Below are 14,068 nucleotides of genomic sequence, written 5' to 3'. Positions count from 1 at the left end.
TGGAGTATCACTGAAAAAGGCAGACAGGCAAACATTGCATATTATTCTCTGTCTTTCTTATGAACATTTTCTTCCTGATTCTCAGCCTCCAGTACATATGCACTGACCCTGAGCCAACTTCTTCAGAGCATTCTGATACCTAAACACTTCCATTAATCCCCAAGGATGAATTATAAAGCATGTCAGCAGATGGTAGACTCTGGCTTCAAAATGGAGGAAACCGTCTCATTAAGAAACAAGTGCAATTCTAATTCACCCTGGCATTGTCCGTAAAACAAGATCCCAAGTGATGAGATTTCTGTACTGAAACAGCAACTAATGGGATCTTGAGTCAACCTAGTAAAGTCATCTTCATGGACATAGAAATCACCCAGGATAATAAGGCTTTGTAATTTGAATGCCAGTGCAAGAAAATCAATTAGCACCTTTGGAGAATCTGAGATGTAGCAAGCTACACAACACAGAATGCTAGCCCTATCATGGGACTCTCAAACAAAGCAGGCACACACAAATCCAGTTTGGGAACAGAAAACCTCCTATATGTAAGGTCAAATGCAACCAGCAAGGTGCACCACTTTCCCAACCTTCTTTTCACCCATACTGAACGGAGCACCTCTCAGGACACAACAGGACTAGTAAGGAACCTCTGCTTTGTCCAGCCATGTCTCAGTTACACATCCAGAACCTGGGGCTTCAACTATGATCAAATCGTGGACAGTAACCATCTTATTAGCCACAGTTAGTACATGCAGATTTGTATTGCCAGGTTAGAGTGATGGAGAGTTACATCATCAGATCGTTTCGCTGCATTTCCATTAAAAACTCAAGGCAATCTTCAAAAATAAAATCAGAGATCTGTGACGGAAGCTCAGAAATCTAGAGAGACTAATAATGTTCAGAGCTGTTCTTGAAGCAGGTGTAAGCTATGGTACTTAACACTCCCATCTTGGATTTATTATTGGACGCGCACACACTGCATCACAGAGACCAAGAAGCATAGCAGAAATAATTCCATTTCTTATCATCTTGATTTGGTAATTGCTGGTTAGACCATGATACCCACTTACCTTCCAGAGGATCCTTATTCAGACCCAGCTGGCTTATAATATACCTAGGGATGTCTGTTTTAATCACACGCCCCTCTTTAGCATGTCCTTCTGCAGCTTCCAAGAGATAGTAAAATTCTTCAGGATCAAATTCCTGGAAGAGAAGTAAAAATACTCACCATAATTTTCCTTGTTAGAAACTGCACTCCTAAACTCTCACATCAAAGCTTCCTTTACATCTCCAAGCTTTTTGTTATTTACCTAATTAAAAGCAATACTACATCACTCCATTACTAGTGGTCCAAAACATTATAGTAACATGCTGTAAACTGCAATGTTTTAGACTATTATTAACATAGGCCACGGAGCCTCAAGGGCCACCCAGGACATAGTCTGACCATTTTTAAGCAGCTGGAATTGCCACCTGGCTGTTTTTTGACCAGCCTGGCTGTTTTTCCTACTGCCTTGCCCATTAGCAGTTGCAATGTGCTAGACAATTTTTAAATTTTACAAGTGGGAAAAAACAACCTGGCACATTGCAACCAGCTACCGTAAGCTGTCTACATGCATGGCAGTGGCAGGTGCTGTGCAGCCATCTTCTAAGTACGGCATGCAGGTACATGGTTGGGAATGCTGCTAGCACAAGCATCCAGGTCCCGCTCTGTATGCCAGGCTCTCAATGTGCCAAAACCTCGTCAGCTGAGACTCCTGCTCCTCTCCATGCCAAGGACTGAAAAGTGAGATGGTTGGACCAGAGGCTTGCCAGCAGGAAGGGCTGGGGTGGGGAAGGCAGGAGCTCCTGAGAGGAGATGGGTATAAGGCCTCATGGGAAGGTAGCAGACAAAGAGGCAGGCGGCAGTGCAAGTCGTGTGGGAAGAAGGAATGGAGACACCTGAGAGAGGAAGAAGGTGGTCCGACTGATGGGCAGCATACTGTTTAGAGCAAATCTATGACTTCCCCATCCTTTCAATGGTGCTGCACTGCTTAAGTAATATGGAACACTTTAATGTGTCATATAAAGGGCAGGAAGCAATTTTTTCAGCATTTTTCACAGTATTACTGGTTGAATAGTCTATGATCATCAATATGTTATTCAGTGATTACACATCATGTAAGATGTCCTAACCTCTCACGCCTGTATGGGTAAAACAAGCCACTGTTCATATAAACACATACCAGATGTACATACATCCCAGAGCCCTCCTTTTTCCCCTAACTGCAATTTTAAGGTATTCTAATGAATCAAAGTGTACTGTATTTTAAGAAAATTAAATTAAAAAAAACTATCAACCGCACTAGACCTAAACCACAAAGGTCAGAATATTACTGAAAATTTGGTACCTTGCAAGGGACTTCACATCTGAAAATGAAATCTTATAAAATCTACTATATTATTACTATTTATCCCATGACTAAAAGGGTGTTAGATGTCTAAGAAAATCAGAAGAACACTTAAGCCTCTTTTCCTAGCTCCTTAGATTTAAGTTCTTTATCTTACAATCTAAATAGACAATACACAAGAGGAAGAATAGGAATGAATAAGGGAAGTTATCAGATACAGCTCTCTTCTTTGCTTTTTTGTTAAAATATAAAGTTGTCCTAATTTCATGTTCTCCCAAACTGCAAATTTTCCTGGGTTAACTCATACCAGAGGTGTCCTACTTCACATATCCCCTACATTCCTATCTGTCTCCCTGTCCACCATTAACTGAGGAAAGAGCAACAGTGTTAGAACTAAGGCTGGTTGAAAGAATTTTGACACAACAGTTCCCCCCCGACACATGCCGATCATAAAATGCCGACTCAGCAGAATTGAAACATTCTGCATGAATGCATCAATGCTTTTGGTAGAAACTTGGCAAGCAGGCTACCTGGTTGCCCAGCTCCCTGGTTCTCCTATAGCCAGCTGCCTGAGACCGCAGGGAGCACATTTCAGTTAGCTGGGATGATTTAGTCGGGGATTGGTCCTCCTTTGAGCAGGGGTTTGGACTAGATGACCTCCAGAGGTCCCTTCCAACCCTGATATTCTATGATTCACTTCAGAAACACCAAAACATTGGGCAGTGGTAGCATTTGAGCAGTTTCAAAATGAAATAATTTGGAATTTCATTCCTGTGAAAAATTCTGAGTTTTTTTACTTCCCATCTCCATTCAGGATGATTTTTTGTTTTTTGAAGAAAGTTAGGAGATAACTCAATTTTTCCATCAGGACAGAGATTTTCCTTTTTCCAGCCTTTTCTAGTCAGAATACCAGCTAAGCAGGAAAAAAAAATCCCTAATACCCAAAATAAAATAAAAAATCCTAAGCCCTCTTAACTAGTTCAAAGTTGCAGAAGTAGCTGACTTCTGTATTGCCTAAAAGGACACACAAACCTCACAGCAAGCAAGCAAACTGACAGTTGGCAATAATCTTCCCCAACAGTCTGGCAGTAAATCAAAAAGCTTCTGTACATGGAAGCCAGGAGCTCAGGAGAAAGCTCAGAATGTCCATTTTCTAAGCCAGGGAACACATATCCAGTAGGTGAGACAAGCAACCTATATGGGAGAAGCTGAAGAGAATACCACTGCATTCACCGGAGTTTCTGCACACACAATATTTTAAAAATACATAACTTATTGATCAATGTCAACTTTGAACTGATGTCATTCATCACTGAATTACACACCTGCTTCATGCCCTTAGAGGTAAGCTAGAGAAAAGAGATGGCCCCTTATATCACATTCTGATGGTCAAAAGACAGGTTCTGGTAATCAGCTGGGAAACAAACCCCCAGAGGTGAAGGTCTTCCAAATGAAAATATGCTGCATTGAGCCCATAACAGTTCATTCTGAGGACTGTTGGCTTGGGTACTCGAGCTGATTTCACAGGAGTAGAGAGGATGCAAACCAGGTAGGATTTATAAATGAGCATCAATGCTTTGAATAACACGCAAGTTCCTGGAGGACAGGTCCATCAGTGGCAATTAGACAAGATGGTCAGAGATGGAATCCCATGATTTGGGTGTCCCCAAACGTCAAACTGCTAGAAACTAGGACCAGATGACAGGGGACAGATCACTCACTAACTTCCCTGTTCACTCCCTCTGAAGCATCTGGCACCAACCATCGTCGGAAGACAGGATACTGGGCTAGATACCTTATTGATCTGACCCATTATGGCAACTGTTATATTCTTACTTGGAAGCGAATAGGAAAGACAGTGCAGTCTTCCAAGAAGTGGTCTGAAATATTCTCTAAAAGTCACACTACCAACCAAGCAGGTATTGGAGGGAAAAAAAACAGATTTATTAGTTGTAGCTTCTAAGGATCTTCAAAGGTTGACCCACTGTAAACACAATAAAAATTCACATAAGCACACTAACTATGGCAAGGACCTCATTGTGGACAAACAGGCCACTAGTTCCATCTCAGATTCCAGAAGCAATCAGGTTCTCAAAAGCTACCACTTCCTCCCCACTCCCAAGTAGGAACAGAGTTCTAGAGCATACATTTGTTGTTTAATCTCAGTTCACTGTGATTTGGTGTTGACATCAGCCACCTCATATTTCTTCCTGATGCTCCAGTGACCATCAGTCCCTACCTCAGCAATACCTCTTCAGTCCGAACTGAACAACAAACATTAAATGCCATATCTTCTGCCACGCTGCTTATCTTACATGTTAATGTGTTCCCCTTAGATATCACGACATTTTCTTCTCCCCATATGTATTAACAGTGGAAATACTGTACAGTTCCACCTCTTTGTTAACACATCAGAGTAAGTTTTAAGATAGATAACTTTTATCACATTCATGTATATACAATTGCAAGTGAGTTATCTATTTTCTGACCTCTAGTTTTATCTTCACATTACCTTTTTCAGATACAGAAACCCAGCAGAAATGAATAAACATTTAGATATTTGGCAGTAGCTCACAGCACTTCCAAAAGCAGAGAAAGCTCTACTCATTTGATTAACAAATGAATACAAATAGGTGCTCAGATACCATGAGCCTGGTATACATACCTAGTTAGAAACAGTGGGACTGACAGCATCATCTATTATTCAAGCTGCTCAACACTTCCCATTATAAGACCCTGTTTTCAGTTACTTATAAAACTTTGCCAAATTCTAACTAGTTGGGCTGAAAATTTTCAAGCTCAGTGTCTGTATCAGGCTGAATTTTTCTGGAAAAACACCAGTCAAAATGGTTCAGCATTTCCAAGAATATGTTACCTTGCCCATGTTAAAAAAGTGTGGAGATCTTTTCTTTGAGATATTTTAGAGCCCACATGCCTCTCCTCCTCCATATTTTGGAGCAGAGTCTGAAATTTGGCAAAGGATGTTGCATATGATAGGTATCCATGATATACCTTTTGCTGTCTCTGTCAAAACCCACCAATTTTTTTTTTGGGCCAAGATACAAACCTTAAAAAAATTACTCTTCACAAACGAGACTTGACAGACTACAGCTAAAATTCTTCTGAGGTTCCAACTACACTAGGCATGAACAAACCTGGGGCTGAACTGGAATTTCCACGCAACTGTCATGAGCTACACCAGAGCAGGGACTCAGAAAAAAGAGCAGAGAACCTGTTTCTCTTGTGCTATCAGAGCCCACCCTGTTGGGCCCAGGTTGCATGAAGGAGGAAGCTTGCCTGCTCAGAGAGGACAAGGGCTGGGCCTAGGGATGAAGAGGGATTAGAATGTGACAAGGAGACTGGGAGGGAGAGGGGAACTGGGAGGGAGACTGGGACTGCCTGTGCAAGAAGGCGAATGGGAGGGAGAGACAGAGACTGAATGAGGAGCTGTGGGAAGATACTAGAACTAGCTGAGCAAGGGGACTGGGACCCGGTGAGGAGGGAGTGGAGGAGGTTGGAGGTGTGAGGAAGCAGAGCCGAGAAAGGGCCAGGGTGTGGGGAGACAACTGGGACTACCTAGGCAGAGAGATTCAAACAATAAGACAGGGAGGGGGAAGACTAAGGCAAGGAGCCAGACAGGAGATGTGGAAGGGGGAGACCGAGAACGGACGAGGAGCATGGGAGCCAGTAAGGATGGGAAACATGGGTGGGTGAGAGACAGATAGGATGAGGAGTCATGAGTGCAGGGAAGACTGGGACTGGCTGGACAAGGGGAATGGGACTGGGCGGAGATACCTGAGATGTGAAGAACAGGACTATGGCAAGGAACCAAGGGTGGAGGAGAGACAGGACTTGGACAAGGACAGGTTGGAAGGGATAGGGCAGGAAAGGTCATATTTGGGGGCAATGGGAAAAAGAATCTGTGCTCACTAAAGCATACTCCTCTCCAGTATCTGGCATAGAACCCAAGATTCCTGAATCTCACCATTCCTCTGCAGTCAGCAAATATCTGAAACCTAGACAACCCCTTCCCTGCACCACTCCCAAGTGCAGGTCCACATACTAATGCCATCAGTGATATTGTTAGCTCAAGTGATACAGGTGTGTGCAGTGGATCTAAAGGTTCCAGCCCTGCTGAACCACCACGTTGATGTCAATATGCCACAACATTTTGACTTTTTTTTCCCAGTTTGTTTTTTCAAAAAGCTAAGAAATCACACAAAGAACTATGTTGAATGAATATTAAGGTTGCTAAGTCAAGCAATCAAAAGTTAGGATATTCCACAATTAAGGTTCCCTGTGCTCTCCTCCTCCTGCATATGTATTATGATACATCCTTTTACTACATATCATATGGTATTTTATTGAGGATCCCTGCCTCATTCAGTAAGGGGCCTGCTCTGGAGATGACTCAGAGCTGTCTGTAGAACTCTGGCTTCATTTGTTGTAGAAGTTGGAAGATGTGTAGAGAAAGAGGCCGGGGACTGCAGAAAGAGAAAGAAGGGACTTGTGATTAAAGGTAGCTGTACGCTGCGTTGGAGAACTGGATTATTTCCCTGTCTCTGCCACAGAGTTCCTATGTGATGCTGGGCAAGTTACTGAAACCAAAATTTTCACAAGTGCTCCCTAACCAGGTGTTCCTCATTTTCTAGTTGCCTGACTTGAGACCCTAAGATCTGATTTGCAGAAGTGTTGAGCGCTCATAGCTGCAACTGAAACCAAGGAGAGCTATACTTTGAACATATAAAGTGCTTTATAATGCAAAGTACTCTGAAAGAGCAGGTCCCATCTCCAAATCGGCATCTAAAATTAATAAATAAATTTACCATAATCTCTCTGTGCCTCGGTTCTTCATCTGTATCATAATGCATACACACAAGGGGGCCGAATTAATGTTGCCTGGTATTTCCTATCTTTGGAGTGTTTGACTTCATCTTTGAAAAAGTTCTTCTAATCCAGTTTGTGTGTGCAATATGAGATATAGTGCATTCAAATAAAAAGGAATTCAGAATGATAGGCACTAATGAAAGTTATCAGAATTCTATGGATAGGAGTTCTCGTATTAAAAACAACTTTGGAAAGTTCCAAAGAATATATAACATACTTTTACATACTAAATAATATACTTTTATTGCTGGCCTTTAATACCACCCCAAATAGTCAAGCTTTCCACCAGTAACAAATTAGAATCCTGCTTACAATAACCATCAGCTTACCAGGCATTCTAATAAGCGTGCAGGACGAGCAATGACTATGAGGATCTTTCGGACTAGTTGTTTAATAAATGCCAGTTCTCCACTTTCTGATCGCTCTTGACCCTGGGAGAGTCAAAGGAAAAGGATGATTAAAAACTCCTACATTAAATATATCAGTCAAGAAAGCATGTTAATATGATGACCACAAATACAATCAGTGATATTAAATACAGTTTGTAACTATAGTGTTAACCTCCATTTGAAACCCTTGCAGCATAGCTCAGGCAGTCAAAATTTCTACAACATGGAACGGGGTACCTTCAATTCATATGGCAGACATATTACTATCGATTTTCATTCATATGGCTTCAAGGTGAATCAGTATTTTTTGTCAAAAATTATTAGAATGGGTTGTGTATTACAGCTGTGTCATTTAGTATACTGTAGTAAAAACTGAGTCAACATTTCTATATGAAATCAGGATTTTTAGAGTGAAATCTCTTGCTTCTCTGAAATCAAATCAGACTAATGGTTTGTAACATGACTGGCCAACCCAAATGATTCGAACAAGTTAAGACATTTCTAGTTACATAGTGGCTAAAGCCTAACCTGAGTATATTTTACAGTGATCTAATCAACTCCAGCCCCTCCCCTAATACCATTGTTATTAAAAATGACATTATGTATGAGATTTTTATAATGTGGCTTAAGCTTTTGAAACAGCCAACTTATTGTATTTAAATGAGCATGTACAATAATTCATTTTCACAAAGCCTACTGTAATAGCAAAGATTCTCCTTTCATTTGCGTAAGGCTTACCATTTTTACACTAACTTCAAGGCAAAATTAGTGCAAATATATGGTTCTAACATGACAGTACCAAAATAAAGGTTATTGTATTTTCAGACGGATGGGGTATTCTTTGTTTTTACCAACATATTCCCGTGCACTGTTATAGCTACAGGTGTACAACAGAGGCTGCTGCATTTCACCATGAGGTGATGTCTATTTCTACACTTTTCTCTATATCAGTTTTCTGTGTATTTTAGGATTCCTTGGAATAAAAGACACTACAACACATGTAATAAACATTAGCAGTATCCATGTGGTATGGAAACTGATTTCCTATGATTAAATGACGGCCATGAAATTCTAAAATGACCACACTGAGATGTACAAATATAATGAAACTATGCTAATCCATGCATAAAGGAACCGAGTACAGGTATGTGCAGTAAAGGAAGCAAATGGGAAACTGAGTTCTCCAAAGAACATGATGATGAAAAGAGAATAATGATGTTAAAGAATCTGTACAAAAGAAAATATGTTTCTGGAGAACTTAAGAGAATTTTCACAAGGGTCTGAACTGCATTTCAAATTTCTTTCAAACTTTCTTGTCAAGCAACAGAGAATAGACTTTATGATACCTAATGAACGCAAAAGAAGCCATATGTTCTTTCTTCTGGCTGAAAAATATTGATGGTCCTTTGCTCATATATCAAAAAGGCATTTCTTTGCTTCGAATAATAGAAGCTGCAGGATAAATTCCAAATCTCATTTACTGCTTATTCTGTGCTATGTGCCATATATTCAAGCATACAAAGAAAACTCAAACAAACTAAAACCTTACAATTTTTATATTAAAGTAGTTTATTTGTAATTCCAAGCTAAATAGCAATCCCATGTTTAATACAATAATTCAAAACATGGTGGAAGAAAATGTAATCTAACTGTGAAGTTTCAAAGAAAACTGAACAAACTTCAGTGCAATTCTCCTACCACTAGCTTTTGAGAAAACGCTAATGAGAGGCAAACACTCATATTCTATATGCTGCCAGCTACATTCACAAGGAAAATGTTAATGGACTGAGTGTACTTCTGTTTTAATCACTGGCCAAAATAAAAGTAATATTGCACACTTCTGCATCTAGGTAGGTAGGGATATACACAGAAGATTCCATATAAGTGAAAGAAGGGTGAGATAGGAAAGTATTCAACTCAACTTGGCCTTGACCTTAATATTACAAAAATGTCAGTTAAATCAAGCTGCTCAAACCTCAGGGGACTCTTCCCTGGTAGCAACCACAAGGTGCCAAGTAGCAGTAGGAGCCACAGCTTTCCACTGAATGTCACAGTTGGGAACTGACAACAAATGCATCCTAAGAAACCGAAAGTATGTTCCCACAGCTTGGTTCTACATCAGGCAAATTTCACTACAATTATTTTATGTTTTTAGCTTTTGATGAATATTGTAAAATTCACCCAGATAATAGTTATAATACTTTGAAAAGAAATAGGTTTACAAATGAAGTAACATGCTTGTACACACAGAAATGGTGCACTGTTGTACAGTTTTTGCAGTGGTTTTGTTTTTGATTTTTTTGGGGGGACAGGAGAGGACATGGGGGAAGAACAAAAGGAAATTTGGTACCAGCAGTAAGCAGTGTAAGAGAAGTGTATTTTTGATGTAAACTAATCAGGTTTTACCCCAAAACCAGCAGAGTCTGGAAACAGGCAAACTATTAACACACAGGCTGACATTTTTGTGTATTTGAAATAAAAGCAAAACAAAACAAAACAAAATCTTAACGAAATCTTGCTTGGTATATTTCACTATACTGAATCCATTGTCTTCCAGATTGCCCCTGAGGCACACTGTACCATCAGTCCATATGCACAACTGCCAGACAATGGATCAAGGACACAACATGGTCCTTTCTTTTAAAAAAAGGTATATTTATATATTTGATGAGCTTCATGTCACAGCACAAATCCTGTTTGCTAACTTGGGCTTCAGATTTCTCTTATCAACTGATTATTTAGAGAAGATTTTTATTAATGTTTTTATGCTGAAGTCAATTTGTTTTTTATTACTAAGGTTGGTTTTTGAGATGTAAGGAGACATTACAAACTTCTACATAAATAACTTGCTGCTAATGAAAGATTAAGGATTGCTGTCTGCTGCCTCAATCCCTGCTAGAAATTAGGAGGCTATGTAATCTGAAAGGCGTATTTATCCACAATAGATGGAAGTAGGGGGTCGCTTCATTGTGGAGTGCATATACACACCGGCAATTTATAACTTGCAATGTATTAGAAAATGTTACTGAGTCTAAAAATCTTTATAATCCATTTATCCTTGAGTCATACCCCATAAGGCTCTATGGTTCTTCTACAGGTCATTTCATTGAATAAACCCATTAATTTACACGACGTTGGCATCTATTTGAGTAGAGCAGCCATAATTATTTCCCAGCAACTATTGTTAAACAAACATATTTGAACAATTTTTTTTTTTTAACAAAAATATAATTATCTTTGCACAGTGCATGGTTCATACCTCCTGCAGCAATTTGTCTAATTTGTGCTGTAATTCAAAGAAGTATCGTGACGTGATGAGGCCCTGATGGGATTTATCCAAGCAATCTCGAGCCAGCTCAATGATCTGATGGTGGGTAAAGCTGAGCACTCCATCTGCCAGGGGAAGAATGTTATCAGGAGAATGGTTGTTGATAATATCCTGAAGCCGTTCTTCCATCTGAGCTGTGGCCTATAAAAAAAAAATATATTGATAGATTTAATCAGTATTTTCTGAAACTATTATCACTCCAAAACAGTATTTTTCCTGGTTAAATAAATTTCTGAATAGCTTAAAAATGTCTTCTAACACTATATATGAAAATGGGTGATCATGAAAGTGAACAACCAACAAACACTTATTTGCCCAGCTAGAGAATGGGCAAACACACTCCATTTCCCCACATTACTCTACTAATGCTGACCAGCAATTCCTCTCCTGTTATTCTACTCTGTGCCTCTTTAATGGCAACTGCCAGTCATACTAAGTTGTGTGGCAGTTTCTTGTTGTGCACTAGAACGTTAGCTTTTACTACAGAGCCAAAACAAAATATGAACTCTGGGGAAGGGGAGGACTACCCTTTTTTTTTTTTAAATTAATCTTCATATACTGCAAGACGTAATAGTTATCTATCCTTTATATTTGTTGTATTAAGAAAACATTATATAGAATAATGGTTAATATTTCCAGGGGAATATTCTCTCTTAGATTTTAAAAAAAATTCAGGCACCTAACTCCCACTGAAATCCATGGTACTTAGACACCTAAATATCTTTTAAAATCTGGACCTTACTGACTCAACCTTATGCATACTAACAGCATTAAAATACATAAATCCAGCTGGTATTTCTGTTGCCATGTATAACTACATCTTTTTTTTCCTGCTGAACTGTAATATATAAGCATATTTTTTTTTAACAATACCACATACAGTAGAACTTCAGAGTTATGAACACCTCGGGAATGGAAGTTGTTCATAACTCTGAAGAAAATGTTATGGTTGTTCTTTCAACAACGTACAAGTGAACATTGACTTCACATAGTTTTGAAACTTTACGGTGCAGAAGAAAAATGCTGCTGTCCCTTTATCTTTGAATAGTTTATGTTTAACGCAGTAGCATACTGTGTTTCCCCCCATGGCCTTTTCTTTTTTGGTCTCCGCTGCTTCCTGATTGTGTACTTCTGGCATGTGGTTAACTGGTCGTTGATAACTTTGGTGTTCATAACTCTGAGGTTCTCTCTCACTCTTATCTCACATTCAGTTGAATGCCTCAGTTACAGTTTAATCTCTTTGCAAACTCAGGCAGAAGTCTCTGAAGGAGTTACTCACTTCATGTTCTGAAGGTTCTTTTTGCAACAGTAACGGCTTTCCAGGTCTAATTATTTTTTTGTTATATGAAATCAGACTCTAGAGAACCACACAGGTATCTGCCAATGCCCCACCGATTCACCTGGATCTTGGGTCAGTTTTAGCAGCAGAGAATCCTGTGGCACCTTATAGACTAACAGACGTTTTGGAGCATGAGCTTTTGTGGGCGAATACCCACTTCGTCAGATGAATGTAGTGAAAATTTCCAGGGGCAGGTATATATATGCTAGCAAGCAAGCTAGAGATAACTAGGTTAGTTCAATCAGGGAGGATGAGGCCCTGTTCTAGCTCATGATCCAAAATGTCTGTTAGTCTATAAGGTGCCACAGGATTCTGCTGCTTTTACAGATTCAGACTAACACGGCTACCCCTCTGATACTTGGGTCAGTTTTGTTCCTCAACTTTGAGATGAGGCAATAGCCATCCACTGCTTAGCATCCAATAGCCAAGCACTTCCAGCAGTTCACTGAGTTTCACAATAAAAAAAAATAATAAAAAAATCAATATATAACGAACCTTTGGGAAACGAGAAATATCAGAAAGGGATTTGAAAAATGTGTTTCTGGATCCTACACAAGATTCTGAGTGAAGGACACATTTTCTTTTTGTTTGCAAAGTTCAAACTAATTGAATACCTAGTTATAGCAACTGTAGAACTACAAACTATTGTATGATACCTTTCCAGACAATCATCAACGTATATCACCAGCATGATTTATTTCAAAATCTGTTCAGTAGCTTTGCTAAATGAATGTCCAGTTCTTAGCAGGGATTGTTTTTTTATTGTGATTTTATCTTTCTAATAAGGGTTTGGTGATGCTTTATGAAAGCCATTACTGGCTTAGATCATTAGTTCCCATAACAAAAACATCATTTATTTAAAACCTATGCTGTCTATTAGTTTAGATACTGGGTATCTGAAATATAATTCATTACCTTTGGGAACCTTTCTTTGTAGACATGGTTCATCATAATTATTTCATGGTCACAGCAGGCGGGAGAACGTCCAGGGCTGCAAGTAAAGCAATTCATCCATTTAAACTTGTCTCAGCATAAATTGAAAGAAGTTTTTATATTTCTGTACAATCTGCTTGCATCAAAAGACACTGTAGCCTTCATTAGACAGGTATATTTGCTAACCAACTATAAAATCAGCCCCTTTCTACTACATACTGGCAGGGCCTAAAGCTGCTGCCTTGAAGTGTTGAGCCTGTTACTGCCAACCATGCAACTTCTTTAGTTTATAAATATATTTTAGAGTACAGACAGTTTATTATGTTCATGATGCCACTTCTTCCTCAGACAGGGCATGGAAGTATATTTTTAATCTTAAATAGCCAAAGCAAAATAGCTACTTATTCATAAATTCCAAGGCCAGAAATAACCGTTTAAATAATCTAGTCTGACTTCTTATATGGCAGAGGCCATAGAAGGTCCCCAAAGTAATTCCCAGAACATAGCTTTCAGGAAAAACACTTGATCTTGATTTAAAAATTACCAGTGATGAAGAATCCACCACAATTGGTAAACAATTATCTTTGAAAACTCATGGCAAACAGGGGAGGTCCGGATGACTGGAAAAAGGCTAATGTAGTGACCATCTTTAAAAAGGAAAGGAGGAGGATCCAGGGAACTACAGGCCAGTCAGCCTCACCTCAGTCCCTGGAAAAATCATGGAGCAGGTCCTCAAGGAATCAATTCTGAAGCACTTAGAGGAGAGGAAAGTGATCAGGAACAGTCAACATGGATTCACCAAGGG

General features: G+C 39.4%; 1 protein-coding gene across 5 annotated transcripts in view; it reads right to left on the bottom strand.

Annotated features, from left to right (window-relative positions):
* The window catches only part of MAST4 (microtubule associated serine/threonine kinase family member 4), a 474,263-nt gene that overhangs the window by 68,518 nt on the left and 391,677 nt on the right, over positions 1-14,068 (bottom strand). For all 5 annotated transcript variants that reach the window (XM_075066982.1, XM_075066983.1, XM_032805207.2 and 2 more), the window contains 4 exons: positions 13,246-13,321; positions 10,923-11,132; positions 7,604-7,705; positions 1,068-1,200 (listed from right to left, as the gene is read on the bottom strand). In XM_075066982.1, the coding sequence (XP_074923083.1) occupies positions 1,068-1,200; positions 7,604-7,705; positions 10,923-11,132; positions 13,246-13,321 (521 nt within the window). The remainder of the gene's footprint in view (positions 1-1,067; positions 1,201-7,603; positions 7,706-10,922; positions 11,133-13,245; positions 13,322-14,068) is intronic.

Source organism: Chelonoidis abingdonii, chromosome 6 (assembly GCF_003597395.2).
Source record: "Chelonoidis abingdonii isolate Lonesome George chromosome 6, CheloAbing_2.0, whole genome shotgun sequence".
Classification (NCBI taxonomy): Eukaryota; Metazoa; Chordata; order Testudines; family Testudinidae; genus Chelonoidis; species Chelonoidis abingdonii.
This window is presented reverse-complemented; position numbering and strand designations above follow the sequence as displayed.